Source organism: Linepithema humile, chromosome 2 (genome assembly GCF_040581485.1).
Source record: "Linepithema humile isolate Giens D197 chromosome 2, Lhum_UNIL_v1.0, whole genome shotgun sequence".
NCBI classification, from domain to species: domain Eukaryota; kingdom Metazoa; phylum Arthropoda; class Insecta; order Hymenoptera; family Formicidae; genus Linepithema; species Linepithema humile.
Genome location: NC_090129.1, coordinates 3,740,598 through 3,762,904, shown reverse-complemented (window position 1 = coordinate 3,762,904; position 22,307 = coordinate 3,740,598). Strand labels below are relative to the sequence as shown.

Sequence of the window (22,307 nt, the reverse complement as noted above, 5' to 3'; positions counted from 1 at the left end):
ACTTCACAATATTTGTAATGACACATGTTCAAAGGTTATGTTATATCATGAAGAAGGACAAACATGAGAATCATAAGAATACAAAAGAATGACAAAAAACGTTGATAATAATTGTGCCATTGACACAAAAGTCGTGATATAACACATTTTTCCGACAAAAATTTTTTTTTTTTAAATTGGAAATTTATTGCACTTACAAACTAAAATTTTATTGTGTTATTTGATTATATATATAATATTCTATTATATATAAGATATAATATGAAACGACAAGAAGAAAGTTTAGCAGGTTGGAGTTTTATATGGTGGTTATTTAAATTCTTCGGTCTTCCAATCACCTTCCCTTGGCTAATATATCACTTTTTCGATATTATACAGCTAAAACGAAAAAGAGCAGCTCTTACCAGCAAGGTAACATATATAGCTTGAAATTTTTGTTACATAAAAATATATTATCAAATATAAATATAATAATATATTTAAAATTATCTCTATGGATTTGTATGTGTTATTTGATACAATTCAGGTGGTAATGATAACGGGTGCAAGTTCTGGCTTAGGAGAAGCTTTGGCTCATATATTCTATAGTTGTGGTTGTAGAATTATCTTGGTGGCTCGTAGAAAAGAGGAACTAGAAAGAGTAAAAAATGACTTAATGAGTACTCATCAAGTATGTTATACAATACTTACTTTAGCAGACAAATTTGGCAGACAAATATGCAATATTAATCACTTTATGCTGTTTTTTTTAGACAGTTCCAACTCATCCACCCATTATTGTGTCGCTAGATTTAACTAATATTAATAATTTAAAAGATGAAGTAATAAAAGCTATATCAATACATGGCAGAATTGATGTTTTAATAAATAATGCCGGAATATCATATAGAGGAGAAGTTATTAATACAAATGTCGATGTAGACATAAAAGTAATGGTGTTAAATTATTTTTCTCAAATTGCTTTAAGTAAAAGTAAGTATGTCAGTAAAAGAATCTGATGTTGTAATAAATTTGTCATTTATTATTGAAAGAAAAAGCTAAGGACCAAAGTGCAGGTGTTAAGGCATAAAAATATTACAAATCAAGATATAATAATGATACAGAAAAGTTTCAGCCTACTTTTTGGGTCTTTTCTATATCAATTTGTAATAAATTTTTTATATCCCGACACCCATGCTTTAGTTCTTATAACCTTTTTTCTATTGGTTTTTTGTTATTATAGAACCATACATTATACTATTCATTATTTATTTGCAGTTGTTCTTCCATTTATGATGGAACAACAATCTGGCCATATAGTTGGTATAAGCAGTGTTCAAGGAAGAATCGCTATTCCATTTAGGTAAATGTTATGAGTGAATATTTGAATATCTTAAGATAAATTGTATTATGAACATTTGTAAACTTTCAGATCTGCATATGCTGCATCTAAGCATGCATTACAGGCTTGGTATGACACAGCCAGAGCAGAGTTGTCTGATAAAAATATTAAATTTACAATTGTTAATCCAGGATATATTAAAACATCTCTTTCACTTAACGCTTTAACAGGAAATGGACAAATTTATGGATGTTAGTAGTTGAAATATTCATATTATAAATGGTAAATCAATACTTTATTCTTATATATTATTGTATTGTTATTATTTTGTTATAGTAATGGATAAAACAACTGAAAGTGGTTATCAGCCAGAGTACGTAGCTGAATGTATTTTGAAATCTGTATTGAAGCAAGAGAAAGAACTTACAATCGCACCATTTTCTCCAAGATGTGCTATTGTACTTAGAACTTTGTTTCCTTCGCTGTTTTTCTGGATTATGCAAAAACGTGCACAAAAGTTGGCAAAAGATAACTAATTTTATATTGATCGTAAGTTTCTTGCTATTTAATTATAAAAATAAGGTAACTTGATTTCTCGTGGTCACAATGGGTTTATAAATATTTTTTTGTATAAAGTAAAATTCCTATGTATAAAATAAAAGATTCTCATAATATAAAATTATAAAAAATTTAACATAGATTAAATCAATAATTTATATAAATTTAAAGCACTATTAAATTAATTATATTATAAACATATAATTCTAATAACAAGGAATAGCAGTTAAATAAGATACACTATTCAAAAGTATATTTTATATTTTCGTAGCCACTCTCTGACTAGTGGAATATCTTTACATTATGTACACTTTATTACTATGAAACTGTAACCGAAATTGAAAGTGAAATGTTTCGATAACGAGTGTGCTATCCATCTCTTGATACAACTCGCAGAATTCATTCAAATTCTATTATTTTAAACTGATGAAAGATTTTAATGATACATAATGATTTAATATTCTATACATAATTTTCTATTATGACATTCTAATATTAAAACATTATAACGTGAAAGCTATTGAAAATTTGACATACATGAAATATATTTAATAAAAGTATTGTATAATTTTCAAGTAATGGATGGCACATTTATTTATGATACTATTTAAAATGTTATTAAACTTATTTCTTTTATTGTTGACACTGTTAAGTTCTTCTCTATTAAGTGGTATATAAACTTATTTTAAATACAATATTTTAAATGAAAACCTGAAAAAAGAACATGCAACATAAAGCTTGAAACCTATTGTCATGTATTTAGCCATTCCAAGTTGCAAAATTTATATATTGATCACATGTTTATATGGCTTTCTTGTTTCTAGTCCTTATACAATGAAGTAGATTATATATAAAAAAAGTAATAAAAATTTATGTCATATTATAAAATGTAATTAAATGTAATGTTAAACTTAACAGGCGAGTACATATTTTCAGTAAACATTTATATAATATTTTACATAACCTGTCCTGTAGTTGCATTGTACAAAAATAAATTTGATGCTTTTGAAAATAAATTTATATGTTTCAAGTAAAATATCACTGTATTTTTCGCTCTAATAACAATTAGTTTTGTTCTGTGCACTCTCCTTTCTAATAATTTAATCTAATTCATTTAATCTATTTGGAGAAACAAGCCTTCGACAGAAGTATGTTCAATAAATTTCTGCGCTTTTTGTGTATAAAATAGAACTCTGTAGAACAAAATCCAACTGGATTTCCAAATGTCGATTTTACAGCTTTGTCTCTCAGACTTGTGCTATACTCAATACATAACGATGTTAAAGTAGATTGATTATTATTCTAAACCTGATTTATAATCCCTAGAGCAATATTAAGAATTATGTACACTTTTCGCTTCACCTTTTGAGCCCTTATACAATGTACATATAGACGAGAACAATTTCGTTCATGTGACCACAAATTTTACGCGAAGAAAGTTTACATATATAATGTACAGGACTTTAGTTTTTATTATTATTAGACATTTACAGGAATGTTCGCGATATCAACTTCTATTTGACAAAAATGATGCAAACGATAAAGTGTTTTATACGCGCGTTTGTGATAAAATAAGGTATCTTATTCTACATTTATGATTAATAAAATAATCAAAGTCTAAAATTATACTGAGTTTTCGTGGTCAACATATTGTTCTAATATCGTATAACTTCAACATAGATTGTTTTCTGTTGGGTGAGAAAATCTAGGCAACATACCCTTTGACATACCATATGTACTGTATTCTCTGTCTACCTATTTTATTTACAATCTAAAAAATACATAATGCTAAATCCATTGCAAATTTCATAGTTCTAAGAACACTTATGTCAATATTTTTTTTCCTTCATTATAGAGGCTGCATGTATATGGTCTTTGCAATTTCATACAATTATACAGTTATCTTTGACAATTTTGCCAAGGTGGAGTTCAAAGAGTAACGATGTAAAATCTTAAGGAAATCACATGCCAATGTAAAAATTCTGATTCAATGTAAAATCTGCCATTTGTTACTTGTGTTTATGTGGTTTTTTTCAAATCACATAATCAGCATTCACCTACGAGGTAGCATCAAAAAGTATTATAAGTCAATTTCAAAATGATAATACTTTGTGGCATAATGCACCATGACATAAGAATGAATAAGTCTGCATTCTTCTTAATTAAGGAGTTCTGTAGTCCTATTATTATAAAACTTGATGTATCGTGCAGCCTACCTTATTGTTTCGTTCTGATTCAAGTCACATCTGATGCCAGTAATAATTCTTTCACTTGAATGCTTGATACACTCTCCAGGCGGTAATGCTGAACGCTGCCAATGTAATAGTTGTGTGAAGAATTCGTCTCCTTGTATCATCTTTCCTAACAAGAAACGTTGGAGACGATGGACCTAGAACAGCTAATAGCTCTACGTGCGGTAACTTGCTGGTGTCAGTCTCTACTTGATACTGACAACAAGGGTCAAATTGCCAGGAGACTGTATATAATCCACAGGTTATAATAGATGTAAAACCTAATGGACCACAGATATATGGTCGATCACCCCAGATTAGCCCTAAAAAAATATAAAATATTATTCAGCAATAATATAATTTTGTATAAATAGATCCTTATATAGATCAACCAAACCTGTGGCAATCGCAGCAAGACCTGACAATGCAGCAGTTTTGTGAAGACAATTTCCTACTGCTATCCATCTAGAGGTTTCATCACCTAATTTTGATGGTTCGATAACAATTAGACTGCATTCTGATTCTAAAGCTCTCTCTAACTCATATTCAAATGTCTCATGAGCATTTTCACTGTCATACACCTCCCTGATAATGGCAACATTTGAGGACTCATCTCTATAAGAAAACAAATATGCAAGTTATTATTCTTGCAATCTAATATTACATTTGTATCTAATCTCATATTGTGCAACATAATTGTGTATATGCAAAATTTATGTAATTCACAGCAACATGCCAAAAAGTTATTATAGTCTATAGCTACAAAATGTCTTCAATGTAAAGAAGTTGATTAAGGTTAGTTTTATTTTAGATTAAAATCCAGTATGTGTTAAACAGTTGGAATTCAATATTAATGAATGCTTTATGATGAATAACATTGGAAATCGCAATAATTTCAGGAATATCATTCTTTTGTGTGTTATGTAAGACATTGATTATACAGCTAATCAATGCAAGATTTGTTTTGGCCGTGAACATACATTTCACACAAAACCGGCGAGGCTAAAATTAAAATAATGTATTTTCGTGCGGCATTGCGATTTAGCGTTTAATAACAATAATTTGAAGAGATGCGTGTATATGTATATATTAATAGCTTAAGAAAAAACAACGGTGAAAGTGACAAAAACTGATACGAGTCGCTTTAACAAATCAGAATCGCAACAAAAAATATTGCCGTCTCTATCTCGTGAAATCATCTTGCTCGTTGTTTTAAACTTTAAAATTTATTGCTCGTTGAAATATTCAAGAAATGAAAGAGATTTATTGTGAAAAATTAATCACGCTGTACCGCGATGCCGCGATAATTTTGAGGTTAATTCCATTTCAATGGCGATAGAAAACGCGTCGCGGTGACGCGTTATGACATTGTACTTTTCGTTTGAAGGATGTCGATTTTTGTAAATAACGTGAAAATTAATTGGGAGTACAAACCTGTCACCAGCTTCATCTACCATCTTCACCGTCAATCCTACAGATACTGAAACGGCGGTCTGCATGGACCGGAAGAAACAGCATGACTCGTCGAACCGGACGCAAAAATCAGCTGATAGAGCGCCCGCGCGTGCGATTGCTTGCGTGACTCGAGTAGTCTAATAATTTTGATTTTCTATTGGATGCTGTAGTATCCGTTAAAAAGCCGGGAAACCATCTTTTGCGCCTGCGCTATTTCTTTTTCACCGGCTTCCAAAAAAGTAAGCAGATTGTTTTTCACGTTCGTATTAAAATTGTATTGTAACAGCTTTAAACGTGTTAAAATTTATATCCAGATGTCGTATATTTTACTACGTAAAGCACCAACGTTTGTTTTTTACGCAGTTTTGCTTATTGGCCGCTCAAGCGGTTCGCTTTTTTCTTTTGCAAATTAGTTGACCTATTGGCAAACTGATGTTAATTTACAGTAACTGACTTCTACGTTACATGTTCTATTCCTATGTGTCAGACTATTTTGGATCAAGCAATGCAAAAATTATTAATGATTTTGTATAGTGGTAATGTTAAGTATTACATATATATGTTTAGCTTTCTAGTCGTAATTTTCGTAATTTTTATTTTCTAAGATTAATGCGATTTAACCAAACACGACTAAAAAAAGAAATTATGTTATTATAAGATACCCAAAATTAAAATGTTTATGAAATTTGAAGCACATAGGCTCTGCCGTAAAATTTTGATATATATCGACGTTCAGAAAACATAACAATTGAATCCTTGTTTTTTAAATTGATATTATTTGATTAGATTTATAAATGTGTCAATCATAATTTAGTACATTGGATATGTTCTAAAATGCACTGACAGTGTTGAAAATCTATAGTGTACATAGTATGAATTGTCACTATAAATTGTCAGTACTGGCAGTGAATATTGAAATGCGGCCATTATATGTAATTTTAGTGCATGCACTATTTTATTGTGTTTTGTGAACGAACAGAATATCATCGAGCACATTACAGAAGTATCGAATTTGAACGGTCAGAGATATTTCTTGCATAGAATATATATTTGCTTGCATAGAATATATATTTGCTTCTTCTTCGGAAAGATGAAAGAAAGAAACAAGTCATCTTATGGTAAAATAACCATTTTTAGTCACGGTTGTTTAGTCGCATTTTTTATATTTTTTGTATTTAAAATTTAAAATTAGATACACATACATATTTTCGAGAAGAAAGAAAGAAAGAGAAATAAGGTATAGGAAATACAACTAAAAGAATATATTTTTTTATTTACAATAGTAACTGATCTTTTTTGGTATCGCGTGAATATGTGTGCGGGTCATTATTCGCGATAGTTCGAGCGATCCCGTATCATGGCGGCGCGGCGCGATAGGCCGGGACTATATTCGCGATCGCGCGTAGTAACGCGGCGCATAGTGTGTTCCGCGGTCGGTTAGAAGAGTGGAAGAGAGAGGTCGAGAGCGAGCGCTAGCCGTAGCGCGCAGATCGAGTTCCAGATCGCAGATGGACGTCCGCGCGAGCGTATCGTCACGGGCAGCGCGACGCGCCGTGTCGTCGTCGTCGTAAGTGTGCCCGTCGTCGTCGCGTATCGTGTGTCGTGTCTCGTATCGCGTTTCGTCGTCGCGGTCGTCGCGTTTCCCATCCGGGATTACGATTTATTCTGGCGTCGTTCCGCTGGATTTTCTCGCGGTGACATTCAGAGTAAACGAGCGAACGAACAAACATATGAGCAGCGAAGCTATGTGCTGGAATCGCAGTTGTTCGCGTACGGCTTTTTTTTATCGATATAAATTCGTGAAAATTCCACGACAAATCGAAAATACCAGTATTTTTTAATGTTCTGAAGTGCATTGCGAAGTGTGCTCTGACGTTCGCTCCGAAACACTTCCGCCAACTGAATAACCATAGCACTATCGCACGACAAGTGATACGCTCCCGAATTTCCGACGCCAGTAGCAACGACTCCAGTGACGCTTGACAGCAGAAGCGGATTCGGAGTGACGGCGTAAATCCACGTGCTACAGTCGGGAGTGTCGGAGAGGCGAGGTCGTGGCCGCCGCGCCGCGTCGATCGACGGGGGATACGCGTACGGGAGTGCGCAAGTGTGTGAGTAAACTCCTCGAGTGGGGCGAAGCCAGGCGTTTCGGCTGGATTGCACTGACAGTCGACGTGGAGTGTGTTGTACGCGCGGGTGGTGTTGTACGCGTTGCGCTGCGCTCGCTCGCTGGCGGATGTCGTGTGTCGCGATCGCGTAAATAAATACACCACGCAGCGCGACGCAACGTAACGCAACGTTAACGCGACTTTGTCGCGTCCGACGAGAGATTAAGCGAGATTTCGCGTGCTCGCTCGCGGTGACACTCTCGACATCGGTCGAGATCGATGAACCCGGAACGTTGCCTCCGGTCGTTGTTTTCGCGAGTGAAAAATTTCAAGTGAAACACGAAGATTCGAACGGAGATGAGAACGCGGTGACTGTTGAAATCGCTGTTTCTCCTGACTATAATTCGCGAGTGTGCGAACGAGTGCGGGTGTTCCGGAGGGCGGCGAATTCCGCTTTCCGTCGCAAGCGAAGAGCGGTCTCGGAGCCAAATTCCGAAATCCACAGTGGTGGTGACATTTCCGTCGTCGCGCGATTCCCGTCGCTGAACAGCTGGCGGTGGAATCCTGCGGAAGATTGCCGGCGCGATCGACGTCAACGACCGGCGTACCGCGATCCCATAAAGGAGAGCGAGAAGAGAGATTGAGAGGGAGAAAAGTACGTGCGTATCAACGCGAGATTCCCGAGATTCGCCGACGTTCCGTATCGACCTGCGTAAAGTGTTCGCGTCCGAAGGACTTGAGTGATCGAAGGCGACACTCATGTGAATAAACACTTTGCGGAAGAAGAAGTAGCGATCTCCCCCGAGACCTCACGCACATTTCGCTGGGAGGAATCGGAATCCACGGATCCGCCGTGATACCGGAAGCCAAGGCGGATCGGAGGGTGAAAAAGGAAGGAAGGACGAAGGCGATGCTGCGCCTCGGCTGCGATCGCGGTTAATTCGCACGTGTCGTCGCGGATATGTCGGGTGGCACGGCGGGCGGTGGCGGCGGCATCCGCGGCACCGGCGCCGAGTGCAGGAAGTTCGCGCCGAACATATTCAACAAGAGCAAGTGCAGCAGCTGCTTCAAGCAGAAGGAGGAGCACAGCGCGGAGGCCCTGGAATGCAACAGGGTGAGTTTTGCTTGATGGACTTCTTCTATCTTCGTTCGCCGACGCCGATCCTCTCGCTCGCTCTTTTCGGGCTCCTCCTCTTGTGCTACCGCACTCTTGCTTTCTCTCTCTTCCTTATCTTTTTTCTCCCCTTCGCTTACATAAGTACATATATATGTATCGTTATATTTATTGCGTATTAGAACGGAGCGAGAGGTTCGTCGTACTTGGCGGGCAAAATTGAAAATGAAATTGTGCAGTTTCCGAGAAGGAATATTTATGAATCAAAATAATTATTATTGATTTAAATATGCTTTTTGCACATTTTGAAATATGTTTTTAAATTTTCTTACGAAAATTCTCCGGTTTCTAAACTTTTAAATTTATTTGAAACAGAAATTAAAAAAAAAAATTTATAGTTGATTATAATAAGTTAGATAGGGATTTATTTTTACTTTTTATTTACGGCGTAACGACACGTGGTACGGTGTAGGTTTCAAGTTTTTTTCTCTTATAATTTTTGATGAATTTATCTCGTGACATTATAATTAATTTTGTATGCTGATACAATAAGTATAGATCTCAAATGAATTCAAAACTTTATCGCTTTATATATTTTATATTTTACTGTATATATTGTTTTATATATATACATATTTGCCCTGCTATGCACATGCTCTTCGGCTTTTAAAGATAAGAGAATTTGGCCTAGGTAATAAATATTTCTCTCGTTTTGTCTCTTTCGATGCGCTCTCTTTATATCGTTCTCTCTTCTTTCTTCTCTGGTTCTCTCGCCCGACTTGATTCTCGTCCTTCTCGCTCATTCTCGAATTCCTTCCTGAGATCAGGGACGAGCGGTGAGAAGGAGTGGAGGTCCCGCTGCTGTCAGAAAGCCGACGTTATATAAGATCCGCTGCGGCCGTTGTTTACAAATCGCTTCGTGAACGCGGCAACCTGCGCCGATTTGCGTGCAACGAATGTTTCGTTTGTCCTTCAAACTGACGTGTCCTGTCTTCCGGCCCGGTTACATAGCCGCAGTCGCGATTCAATAACTTTACATAGCTATCGCTCCATATATTTCCAGGTTGATATACGTAGCGTAAAATTTATTAAATCGATGTTGATACATTCGTGAACATTGTTATGGAATGAATAATATTTTTGCAAGTCGTTTGTAAATTATTACATATTAGTGCTAGCGATTTATTTCAGACGAAATAACACGTTCGCGAGACAACGCGAACTCGCATAAGTTTGCATATAGGATGAATATTACTACTCAACGGATTATGTTCAGAGTCATGCTGCTGCGCAGTTGCTCGCCACATGGTACGTTTTTTTCTCCTTTTCGCAGCAATTTGACGCCTAGGCCGCTTTCGATCTCGCGTTGCTTTGTAAGCGCGCGTTTTTTTACAACGGATAATCGTACGCGTATAACGAGCAACAATTACGCGGCAATTTAAAGATCTCAAGCGAGCCTATTATAAAATCTGGCGCGTTAAAAGGAATTGCTTGGGAGTAAAAGAAAATTTCGGAGCAGTCTTGCCGTAATATCATTATATACGAATTTAATACATATATAAAAAGTTGATTTCTTCAACCGTTATTTTATACAGTACATACAAAACTGGTACTGAATTCAACATAATTTCAGAGTTCAATCAGTAATGCTATAAAAATTGAGTGCTTACGTCACTTGTCGCACATTATTATCATCATTATTATATCTACCAATAAATATAAAAGTCACTTTCGTGTATTTATCGGAAATATGAACTCACCGAAATAATATAACAATAGCTTTAAATCGTTCTGTGAGAAATATTTATTGGATAAAGAATAAATTAGAATCATAAAAATTAAATAAATGTAAATTAAAAATATGCAATATGCAATATGTCGCGTAAAGGAGCTCTTGTTATCGATTAAATATTACATTTGAACGAAAATATATTACACACTTTATAAAAGCCTAAATATTTGATTTAGTGGTAGGATAAAATAACAATGCTTGAAAGATAGTTCTCTTTTCTTTCTTTAATTTGAGAGACGTGTGAGATATCGTCGCGTCATAATCGAGGTTATAAATACAGCTTCCGGTGTGCGCGTTTAGCAAAGCATCAAAACGAAAAAAAGGAATCTTTATAGTTCTGCTTTTTTTGTCTCATATGATTTTTATTTACGTTAGAGTCTTTGTCGATGAATAAACGAGCTCGTAAAAATCAAAGACCGGGAGGAAAAGAGAAAGAATCGAAAACATAATAAGAATGTTAAAAAGCTATTCGTGCTACCGCGAGTGTACGGTACCGGAGGAAAAACGCGATACGTAATCATTGTCACTTCGTTAAATGTGTACTTTTTCTGCACGCAAAACCGTATTTTTATACTTTCGTGTCGCCACTTTACCGTTCACTTTAATGCTACATTAATTGTTCAACTTAATTATGCTGTCTTTTAACTAAAGTTACGGTAATACGGCAGATCATCATTTGTACAAATTGTGTTTTTCAATATATTTGTATCATATATTTAGGTAAGAGCGAGCTTCATATACTTTCTTTCGTAAAGTTTATTTTTGAAATTAATATCCGTAAACATCTGTAGAAATACACAAATACACAGCATGCTTGGAAATTTAATATAAATTTAATGAAAGAATTATAAAACGAACAAATTTTTAAATCTTTTTCCGTGTATCGATACTCTAATCTTTTTTCGTCTTTATGGCATGGCAAATTTCGGTTTTATGATTAAATTGAACAGGTATTTTTTGTACTTATTTCATTTTTAATTTGGATCAACATTTTATACGTATATTTTGAGATAAAATAAAATGACAGAGAAAAAAAATCTCGAAAGGTTTTTCCACATGTATTCATTAATATAATATTATTCTGTATTCGTATTTAATTGTCAATTTTGAGATATTGTCAGTTTTAATATATTGCACGACAGAACTGACAATTTAATAAGAATTATTATATTCTTATTTCAACGAAACATTATTTGCATATTTCTAATTAAGATCGGAGTATCAACGCGTGTTGGTTCCGAAATTTTGTTCGCGCGCGTTCGGGCGATACGCGACTGCTTTGCGTGGTCCTCGCGCCGTTGCAAATTTCGGAATGTCGGCAGTCTTGCGACCTGTTCTCGGTGCATTCCAGCCATCTCTTCCTCCAGCACCCCTACGAGAGAGAAGAGAGGCCCCCTCCGAGAATTGTTGGCCTGTCGGCTTTCGCATGGATGCGGTATCTCTGTATCGGTTTATTCTCTCCGTCTCGCTTTTCCCTGCCGCGTCGGCCGTCTCTCTTTGTCTCTCCTGCAGATAACGTATGCATACGCGACGCAATGTTTCCTTGCCCGTTGGCCGTCGTATCCTCCTCCTGCAAAGAGTTCAACGTTTCGATAATCGCGATAAAAAATAAATGCAAAAAATCGACGCTAATTTGCAAATCGATATTATTGCCTCTGAATACATTACGCCCTATTTTCCAACATGAGTGCAAAAGTACAATACTATTATATTTCGTTGCTGGAAACTAACGGACACGTAGATCGTGAGATTTTATATCTCAGTGGAATAAAAAGTAGGAAAAGATTGGATTTACATTTGTCTTTCAAAACAGATATTTCCAGACCCATGTATCTCATTCGTGTATCACGAGATCTAATTTCAGCGAGCAACGCGAGAATGTACAATCGTACTGTATGATAGAAAATACGATTAACAAAAGAAATTGGTCTTATTACACGCGTACGTACGTTCTTGTTCTTGACTAAAGAGACCCTTGGGCCATGCTCGCTCGTGACCGGCCATTATCGGCGTACAGCTTGGTATTTTCAGAGTCCGATTACTTCTTCGTGAGCGCCTTCGTAAGTGCCTTCGAGAAATAATTTCCTAGGGTGAGAAGGCCCGAGACGCGCGGTTGGGACGTACCTTAAATTTTGATCCGGCGAAACGATTCCGCAAGACGTCTTACGGTACCTCGGGCTTCCATCCGGCTTTCGCGAATATCTTCTTTTCCTATCAATTTGCTCGTCCTCTTCAACACAAAATTCATTTTCTCCGTACATCTTCTTTAAATCTTAATAACTTGAAATTTTAGATTATAAAAGTTTTTTTGTGATATAATTCCTAAATTCATTAAAACAAGTTTTTATTTACTTAGAAGACTCCAATTAGAAGATTTTGCTGAGTTATTAAGCTTGATGAACCTTTTAATTTTTGTACATTTCATACGTGCAATATATCATAACATTAAGTATGCTTAGAAAGACTTAAAAATAATTAATTTTTATTAGCGTTGTCATTACGTTGATTTAGGTTAATTGCCGTTGTCTTACGTGATCTTTAAAATTTGTGCCTGGAAAATTGTGTATTTATATAACACGCGCAGCAACCTTGTTTCTCAATTTAGTGATGTTGACGTTCGTGACTTGTGACCGATGCTCGCATACGATATCTACCTACGTGCGATTAATTAACAGCAGTTACGATCGAGGGAAAATTCTGGATTCTCCGATTCGACTGATGGCAATTAACGTGCGCGTTGTTACACAATCGATGTCGGCATGTCGACAATTTTTTCGTTCGTCTCTTTATCCGCTTCGTCTCGTTGATGAGATCTCACCGAGAAGCGGCCGCGCAAACAATCTATCGCTACTCGCCCGAGGAATCGAGACTCCGCTGCGTTAATAGCTCAGAATGGAATTTCACCTTCTAATGAAATCGGACGGCCGGTTGCTCTTAGCGATTAGCGTGCGGAGATAATTCCTACGCCGGAGACACGTGAAATGGAAAAACCATTAATTACTGTCGATCGAGTCACGAGCATTATTGCTGCGCACACATGTTTATGTGTATTTTTTTCCATGTTGCGCAGCTATTGCGTATCGTGAAAGGGATTGTATTGCGTTAAAAGTAGTACTCGGAATATATAAACTTTATGAAATACTTAATTAATAAGAATCTATTTCTTATAGAAATACTAGAGAAATAATTATAAATCTTTAACACGTGAAAAATATTTCACAAATTAAGTAGCGTAAATATTTTACTGAATGTTCTAAGCATTTTAAAGTAATTTATTTCGTATGCACAATAATCTATACACAATACTCACTCGCGAAAATACGACGATTGCGCATTATTCTGTATGAGACAAACCGATTAACAAAACCGATTAACAAATATTGTATTCATTAATTATGAGTGAGATGAACATTTTGATACATCAAGAAGATAAGTATATGCATATTTCTGAAACAAACTATGAACATACTCTACGTTACATTGTAGCGGAATGTTTCATATAATAATTTTTTATGCTTGTTTATTGCAAAACTTTATTGCAAAAAGCTTCTCCGGACGACGTAAACAAGTTAAAGAAGGCCACGCGAATTAACATTCCGGTAGTGGCTGCGCTAGTTCACGGTTTATTGTTTGCGTATTTTTACGATAACGTGCTTAACACGCAATCAGGTTTCCATTTCGGTCTCTGCTATACGCATTTTCTCCCTTTTTTTGCGGGGGGAATTATTTTTACCGTTTTTGCGCGTGCTCGATGGATAATTGGTAATTAAGGGCGTAACGAAAAATTCTCTTTTTACCGCTCTTTAATTAATATTGTTAAGGGCATATATATATATACATACATATATATATATATATATCTTTCTCTCCATTGGTAGTCTTAATTAGAGTCCAATAAAGTATTAATACCTACTATGACCTTTACGAAAGATGCCGAAGCTTGGCACCACCGAGACGCAAGGCGAAGCTATAAAATCGGAGGCTGTTTATTTCAGTTCGCGCGCGCGAGATCCACGTGATTGTAGTAACGGTTGTGTGAAAACGAGCACTCGACACAACGATTTATCCCCCGATGGACAGAGATAAGTGCTATCAGTTGCGTGCGCAGTTATGAGACCTTGATATGGTCACGCATTCCAATCTGCAAATTGTTGACGCGGTCATATTAGTTTCATTAGCATTATTTTTCTCCGTAATTTAATTTCAAAAACTTTTTATTTTTATTCCCACATTTATTAGACTTCGCCGAATTTTTATTCGTAAATTAAATTCCACATGCGATTAATTAAATAATTTTGATATTATCCGACTGTGAAATTATATATTGTCCGTATCAAATCCATTTTTGTTAATTGTTAGAAAATTAGTCCTAAAGTTAAAGTTGTTCTAATTGTGTGCAACATGTACACTGTTTTTTATAGGTGCTCAACATTTGCACTCACTAATTCCTACCTTAAAAGAGGCATGTTATTTACTTTTGAAGCCTCCTTTCGTTGTCATGGCGACGGTTATCGATCGGTTTATCTATCGCCAAGTAGACGATTTTGTTTATTATCAATCGGTTGTCATAGAGATGATTGCGTTTGACAGTTTGTATTTTGACAGCTTTATTTTAATAGCCATTTGACAAGTTTAAAGTGTTGAAAGAAAAGGAAGGAAAGAAAAGAAAAAAAGGCGCGCGTGTAACGCGCGCATGTATGCCGTAGTAGATTTAAAAAACGACTTGGACACTTTTCCTTTGAACTCCTCATATATGTATGTATAAGTGAATGATTCCTATTGAGAAACTGTAGTTTGACAACGTACAGAATTGTAAATTGAATAAGAGAACCCGTTCAATAATTCGACACGATTTAAAACATTCCTCATGATATTTACAATTCTATGATTGTATCTACGTACACGTACAATACGAGTATAGCATAAGATAACGTAGATATCCGCGTGCCCGTTGAATATAAATTTCTATTCAGAAGCGTCTACTGCTCTTGTCACAGTTAGGAATTATTAATACAGGCGATATAGAGATTACTATTATATCGAAAATATTGTCATGTTACACGGGACTGAAAAAAGATTTTACTTAATATAATAATCATGTTTTAGCCATATTTATTTATTTTAATATTTATTTATTTTAAATTATTTCTTTAGATACAAACCTACGCGAAAAGAAAAATCTTTAGATACAATAAAACGCGAAAAATTCTTGTTCGTGGAATACTTTCTGTTAAATTTAAAAATTTCTGGAAAAAAGATATTTTAAAATACCGAATGTGTATCAGAGATCTTTGAGCTCCTAACGAAGACGTTATCTGACACGTAGATCAAAACCTGGCGAAGAATTTCCGCGAAGGGATAGCTGTTGAAATTTGTAAACGTGAAGACTTGGGTATCGAGCTCACGTCCCGCAAAATGTGCGTTATCGTAATCGAAATGCGTCGTAGTGTTGAATCGCTCGGCGCTACGCACGTAATAATCCCCTTCGCGAATTTATACGGTGTTAAAATCATACAGCGTCGTGCTTTGAAGAAGCATTAGTATGCAGGAGGTCGCGTGGAATTTTGGGCTTGTCCTCGACAAGCGGAGAAATTTTGACCGTGTCGGAAAAGGTACTCCTGCGCTCCGAGCTAAAATAGTGATTTTAAACGCGCAAAATACGAATTATCTGAACATAATTTGTAGTTGAAAGGAAATATAAGTCATTTTCAGTATTTAAATATTAAATTTTTCGTAGAATTTATGTTAATTTGATAAGATAATTATGATAGTGTGATATTGGTAGTGTTGTCAGAATTATGTACATATATTTAAATATTAAACAAATATTTATTAACTAAAACTACTAATTATATACTTCATAAATAACTGTAAGCTTTGAAAAAATTTTACATATTAAGAAAAGTGAAGTAAAAAATACGGTATCAAATTTATGACAATTTGCAGGCAATTAATATTAATCTTAAGATAGAACGGTATAAAACAATGTGAATCTATTGATGTTTTACCGTCAAAAATAAAGTTTTACATAGGTTTGTATAAATTTTCTCTATAACTTTGAGCTTTTTATACGATTTATAATTTGCATATATGTAAATTCAAGATAGAATTTAATTTAAATATAATATTATGTGTCGTGTGTCTAATATAAGAAATATCTGCAAAATTATAATAATTTAATTTTTATCTGAAATTTTGTTGCAAATTATAGATTGTCTAAAAAAGAATTGGATTTAGAAAGCAATATTCTTTTATTCATTTTATAATAATGGCATAGTATAGTGTTTTTAATCTTCAAAGTCTAGCTGGTAATTTATTCCGCTTTGCGTGTCGAACGGTCAAAACTTCATCCGTTTGACACGTATAACTTGCTCATTGTTAGCATATTTAGTTGGTTTACGGCGACGTCAGCCGTAAGCGAAGTACTGTTATGTCCGATGGTGTGCTCGTATGATGTATCGCTCGGTCAATTGCGATATTTATTTCTTGCGCGCGCTTTGAGGACCGCCGTTTAAATTACAAGCTGAGACATCGTGACGATAAAGCGAATATCTCTATATACGCATCTTATTTTACATCGAGATAGAAGGGCACGCGATAAGGGCATCGCTATTACTTAAGCGCGAGCTACTTCATCACTCTTTTTTTTCCGCAAGTTGCGCTTGTGACATGTACATTTTGTATGTTTTATTGACGAAAGACGCCACGTGAATACACTAATCTCACGAAAAATTTACATAGAAGCGAATTAATGACGATAGGTGGATTTTTTATGATTTAAATTTACTTTATTTAAAGATTGCATATATTTTTGTTCTTAATAGCATTTTTAAACTTAATTATAAAAAAGTAGACAGATCAATCAAAGTCAAAAGTAGTATAAATTAAAAAATCCATTTTTGATTATAATTCGGCATAAATTGATTCGAAAGTATTAGAAGATCGAAATTGATGGCATAAAAAGAGATTGACGAAAGAATCAGTTTCACAATAACACCTTTTTTCCGCTTCACGGTGAAGTCCTTAAACGATTCATTATGATGCCGTCGCGGGACGAAAGGCGCATTTCTCGCGATCAGTGATCCCAATCGGCAATGCGCCGAGAGTGACCGTCGCCATCCCCAACGCGTTGTCACAAAAAGGCAGAAAGTCACTCAAAGACGGGCAGGCAGTCGTAACGGTATACGACACGTACAGGAGGAAAGAAGAAAGAGAAAGAGAGAGAGAAAGAGAGAGGGAGAGAGAGCTTGACGGTCGACGGGACTAAATGAAATCGCCTGTAGATTGTTCCTAGTGAATGGAGGCGGCGACGACGAGGTGGGTCGCCGGCTTACGGTGCATTCATCCTCCATCGGATAGCCCGCGGCCGATTAATCGAGTCCGGTAGAGAGTTAGAGAGAGCAGGAGAGAAAGAGAGAAAGAAAGAGGTGTAATACATTCTCCTTTCCGTCGAATCGAAGCTTTTTCCTCGCGCAACCTTCGCCGGCTGCGTTCATAGAAGCCGTTGTACGCGCAGCTCTCTACCTTTATAAGGGCTTCATTGAAAACTTGGTCGCGAGATCAATTGTCCGGGATCTCTCTCTTATAGATCTTGCCTCCGATCGACACGCGCGAAAGATTTCTCGTCCACGTTTTGTTGAAAGTTAATTAAGAATTGGAATATGGAATTTCTTTTATTAAAATAAAGTTAAACGTTTTTTTTTTTCGACGATTATTTATAGTTTAGCAAATCAAGAGGCAAAGAAAAAGTATTGTCTCAAAATGTTGTTCCTTTTAGTTTCACCGCGTCATTCTTCATAATAAGTTGATAAATTTGTGTTTGCGATTGAAAGAATACTTCTGAGACACCGTGTATATTTAATAAGCGTGCTGTAAACAATTACTCCGAGATCTCACTGGCGTAATCACCTGTCAGAACGTAAGAAAAATGTGCCACTATCGTCGACGAGACCACGTCGGGTATCATTAATTTCAATGAGCGATAAAGCCTTCGCCGCTCTTATTGAGCTCCGTTCGAGCGTTATCGCGCCTGAAAGCCACCCGTATTCGCCCGTAGACCATTTAACCAGGAGCTGATGAATCGAATCCAATTTCATCGGCAGCTTGCAAACTAAATGCTTAAGAAATATAAAGGATACAATTATAAAACTTTAAAGTCTCCCAGTTCGTTTTTAAATGATTTAAAACATCCCTTATTATTTTTTTTGTGTTGTGAGCGTGATTTGTAATATTTACGAAACCTAAAAATATTACAATTATTTGCTGATAATGAAGTGCTCGTAACTTGATTTGCAATATTTGATCGTTGTCTGAAACGTATATTTCCTATTTTTTTCACGCTGTGATTTTTTATTGGATAAAATAATAATAAAGATAGTAATAATAAAACAATAAAGATAGGCAGAGAGAAACGCGCCGGCGTTTTCATGAAGTTTCTTACGAAAGTTAGAAGTCTTTTACTTGGCTAACAGGTAATATTGCTGATGTTTATGTTGGTTAAATATTCGAATAATCTGGCATATATTCTTCATCACGTTCGCGATTGTGACTTTTAGAAGTGAGATTTGTGAACAAATAAGAAAGAGATACACCGCCGTTTCTCTACGAGTTATCGAGAGTTCCGAGAAAATCTGTGCATCCACTTGAATGAGCGATCTCCGGCGCACCGGTTTGGACTTTACATTTACGGAGTTTCTCTTAGCAAGAAATTCTTCTTCTCGGTAGCGCGCGATTTCCGCGTATTTAACGTCTTCGGAGACTATCGGCAGAGAGGAAGGGATACTCACCTGACCGTTTCATCGTGAAATGAGCTTCTTCTTGCTCTGTCTAAGCAAATTCCCTGTTTATAATTCCCTGCGGCATTCAAAGAGTATTCAAATTGGAAAAAAATCTCTCAAATTGCAGACTCCATGCAAGCGATATTGCAAGTAGTTTTTTCGCAATACCGCGGATCAAAGATTAAGAGAAATATGTACGAGCGTATTGCGTTTGTATAAGGCGGAACGAGAAAGCGGCCGAAGAGAGAACTCTTTCGAGCGCTCTTTGTGGACGCCAGTGACATCAAATTAGCGTCTAACTTTCTATCTCGTATCGTCTCGTTGCCGATGTCACGACGATTGCTTGCGCGCGATCTTTCGAGTGGCTCATTTTGAAAAGTGTGCCGCGCTTTCCCGCAATCTGTGTACACGATAAAAATCGCATTTTAATAGTCCGATATATACAATCAGCTTCGAGATAGTCTCGGATACTTTTTTCCGCCACAAGTGGCTCTTAAATTTATTTTTGTATTAAATCGACGCGATCTCGCGCACTATACAGCTTCTCTCCAATCGGCGAAGAATCTCTTGTTAACATTTTGTGGAAAGCTAATTGAAAGCTAATTGAAAGAGAATTGAAACATAGAATTGCTTAGAATTTATTTTTTTCGAAAGCGATATATAATAACAATGAAGAAAAACATTAATTATCTTTGACAAATATATTAATTCGACGCATTTAATATCTTATAAATAAGTATTATTATTTTTCTTTAGGCGAAGTAAAATTTATGCGACAAATCCCACGTAAACCCGATACCTCGTAAGAAGATTCCGCTCGGAGGAATCTCTGAACACACTTTTTTCGCTCGCAGCTTCCAGCGCGATTCTTTCGCGCGTCCGCGATACGCGTTGCGCAACGCATAGAAAAAGCATTAGGAGAGACAAAAACTTAATACCCTTCGTCATCCATCTTTTCGACGAGGCTTATAAGCGTACGTCTCAGGATCGCGCACTAAGGCGTCCTTTAGAACAGGTGGGCAAGAGGGACGGGGGGCGGGGCGGGCGGAGGGGAATCAGGATGATGGATGGTGGGGCCGTGTACAAAATGAAGCGCGGTTGGGGAGCTGTTTGCTGCTCTTCGGGCGACATCCACTTCGGGATCAGCGTGATATTCTGTCTTCTCCTTCGCGTTCGTCGTCACCGCCACCACCACCGTCATCCACTACCAACCATTTATCCTCTCCCAACGTTCGTCCTCGCACTGACCACTTCGTGCAATTAGCCTCACGGTCACGACAAGGACATCCACTTCGTGATAGGCTAAACACAAGTCGGCTGCTCTATGAGATATTGCCTACTGATCCGTGAAGGGGGTTGTAGGGCGGGAAGGAGGAAGGGGGCAGGGGGCACGGCCGGGGCGCCGGCTGAAACCGGACGGATAATTTGCGATCGTTATGACCGAGCGACATTAGGTCGTTCTCGTACCGCGCCTTGTTTCGCCACGCGAAACCCGGGTTTGGCATTGGCAACGGTTTGACAATCTCGTTTCGCTCTGTATAATCAGATTATCACATATCAATACTTATCGCTGATTTTATGAGACTGTATTAGTACGCGTGACATTGATCTTGTTGTGATTCTTTTAGAGATTTATCACTCATCGTCAGACATTCGTTGATATCATCAAAATATTATGTATTTTCATTAAACGTAAATAAATTTAAATTACAAAATATTTTTATTAAATGTGATAACAGTTGATTTAAGTCTTGATACATTTGTTATCACAGATGGAAAATTAATTTTTACATAGCTTGTTTCTGAATTAAATTTGAAAAAAAAATTGTCTGTTTATGCTATTCTTATCTAAAATAAGACGCTACAATAAAATAAGACACTCGCCATTCTGTTATGTAACATGGTCATGCGAAACTGTCACGCGAATCGAGGTGTCATATGTCGCGTGGCAGCAAAATATTTATGTCGAGTTATACAAGCGAAACGTCTGCGCTCCTGCAGTTATAAAAATATACATGTCTAATCAACTTTAATTTTAATTAATCTTGATTGCGACTTACATAGTCTCTGATACGTGGTTATATTTAATGATCATTTTTTACAATCAATGCGACTTCTCACGTTTCTTTTTGCAATTGGTGTAACGCCCTCGGGCCACTTCGTATAATCGCATGTTTATGCCTAGCGCGATTGGATAACTCATCTCATCAGGTAGGTGGGAGTCACCGCGACTGTAAGCGCAGTATGCGAATACCGATTTATAAGTCGATCAAGTCTGTTGCGGTACGGTGCGCGGAGGGTGATTATCTGCAATCGAGTCGGCATAACATATTGCCAGGCCTTATTCTCTCGAATGCTCCGCTACTTCCTCTCTCCCTTTTTCGTTCTTTCGCCGAGATACTATATCATAGCGCTATGCCGTCGTGATATTTCAGTGCATATTGAGCATTTGCAATGTCTAAGGTAATTAAAATAAAATTAAAGATACAAGGAATTCTAAAGTACACTAAAGTGGAAAACATAACAAACAATATTATCGTTTCTATTTTTCAAAAAGTTTGCATATTTATATGTAATTGATTTAAGATAAATTAAAAGTACTTTTTCTTTTTCAATTATTCAATAAAATGTACAAGTGGCATTTTTAGGAAAATTTATCCTTAATTATGATAGTTTTGAAATTTTATGCAAGAGTCCGACTCAGTGTTTTATATTTTTAAATGGTTAATTAAATAATTTTTCCAACTCTTATGAGCGACGTTTGTAATTGTCTTTCGTGATTGATTTGAAAGTCTTCGAAGTGTTTGTCTTTTCCGACTGGCGTCTACATTTGACCTATCTTATACCGGTTTCGCCGCATCTTCAATCTCGTTCCTAAGGCTTCCTCGTCGCATATCCGGGGGAGACTCGACTTGACGATAGGTCACTCCGCGAAGAATGCAAAAGTCCCG

At 36.3% G+C, this 22,307-nt stretch overlaps 3 protein-coding genes and 1 long non-coding RNA gene across 9 annotated transcripts in view; 3 read left to right on the top strand and 1 right to left on the bottom strand.

Moving 5' to 3' along the window:
* The first annotated feature begins 21 nt into the window (after positions 1-21).
* On the top strand, positions 22-2,915 carry LOC105673943 (dehydrogenase/reductase SDR family protein 7-like). 2 transcript variants are annotated; one of them, XM_067350483.1, is made up of 7 exons: positions 26-289; positions 379-411; positions 527-670; positions 753-972; positions 1,258-1,342; positions 1,412-1,572; positions 1,658-2,915. In XM_067350483.1, the coding sequence occupies exons 3-7, from the start codon at positions 533-535 to the stop codon at positions 1,855-1,857; spliced, it is 804 nt and encodes a 267-aa protein (XP_067206584.1). In that variant the 5' UTR covers positions 26-289; positions 379-411; positions 527-532; the 3' UTR covers positions 1,858-2,915. The 2 variants fall into 2 exon arrangements, with proteins under 2 accessions (XP_012225368.1, XP_067206584.1); XM_012369945.2 differs by having other exon boundaries at positions 22-411.
* Pmi (Transmembrane protein Pmi) lies at positions 2,123-5,702 on the bottom strand. The gene is made up of 4 exons (XM_012369946.2): positions 5,545-5,702; positions 4,508-4,725; positions 4,096-4,433; positions 2,123-3,936 (listed from the first exon to the last, which is right to left on the bottom strand). Exons 1-3 carry the CDS (start codon positions 5,607-5,609, stop codon positions 4,147-4,149), a joined length of 570 nt encoding a protein of 189 aa, XP_012225369.1. The 5' UTR covers positions 5,610-5,702; the 3' UTR covers positions 2,123-3,936; positions 4,096-4,146.
* A 1,272-nt stretch (positions 5,703-6,974) lies between these two features.
* osp (outspread) overlaps positions 6,975-22,307 on the top strand; it is a 186,836-nt gene continuing 171,503 nt past the window's right edge. Inside the window, exon 1 of one of the 5 annotated variants that reach the window (XM_067350369.1) lies at positions 6,975-8,787. In XM_067350369.1, coding sequence (XP_067206470.1) covers positions 8,635-8,787 — 153 coding nt within the window. In that variant the 5' untranslated portion in view covers positions 6,975-8,634. The remainder of the gene's footprint in view (positions 8,788-22,307) is intronic. The other 4 variants (XM_067350368.1, XM_067350366.1, XM_012369897.2 and 1 more) reach the window with 4 other exon arrangements.
* On the top strand, positions 13,619-16,359 carry LOC136998151 (uncharacterized). Its single transcript, XR_010888778.1, has 2 exons — positions 13,619-15,334; positions 15,906-16,359. It is a non-coding gene; the product is annotated as an uncharacterized lncRNA (long non-coding RNA).

What these genes read in the sequence shown, in the direction of transcription:
- LOC105673943 (XM_012369945.2), top strand. Translation starts at nt 262, where the DNA reads ATGAAACGACAAGAAGAAAGTTTAGCAGGTTGGAGTTTTATATGGTGG. An exon ending in ACTTAATGAGTACTCATCAA is followed by an intron (nt 671 to 752) that starts GTATGTTATACA and finishes TGTTTTTTTTAG; the next exon opens with ACAGTTCCAACTCATCCACC. An exon ending in TCAAATTGCTTTAAGTAAAA is followed by an intron (nt 973 to 1,257) that starts GTAAGTATGTCA and finishes ATTTATTTGCAG; the next exon opens with TTGTTCTTCCATTTATGATG.
- Pmi (XM_012369946.2), bottom strand. Translation starts at nt 5,609, where the DNA reads ATGCAGACCGCCGTTTCAGTATCTGTAGGATTGACGGTGAAGATGGTA. An exon ending in GTAGATGAAGCTGGTGACAG is followed by an intron (nt 4,726 to 5,544) that starts GTTTGTACTCCC and finishes GTTTTCTTATAG; the next exon opens with AGATGAGTCCTCAAATGTTG. An exon ending in TCTTGCTGCGATTGCCACAG is followed by an intron (nt 4,434 to 4,507) that starts GTTTGGTTGATC and finishes ATATTTTTTTAG; the next exon opens with GGCTAATCTGGGGTGATCGA.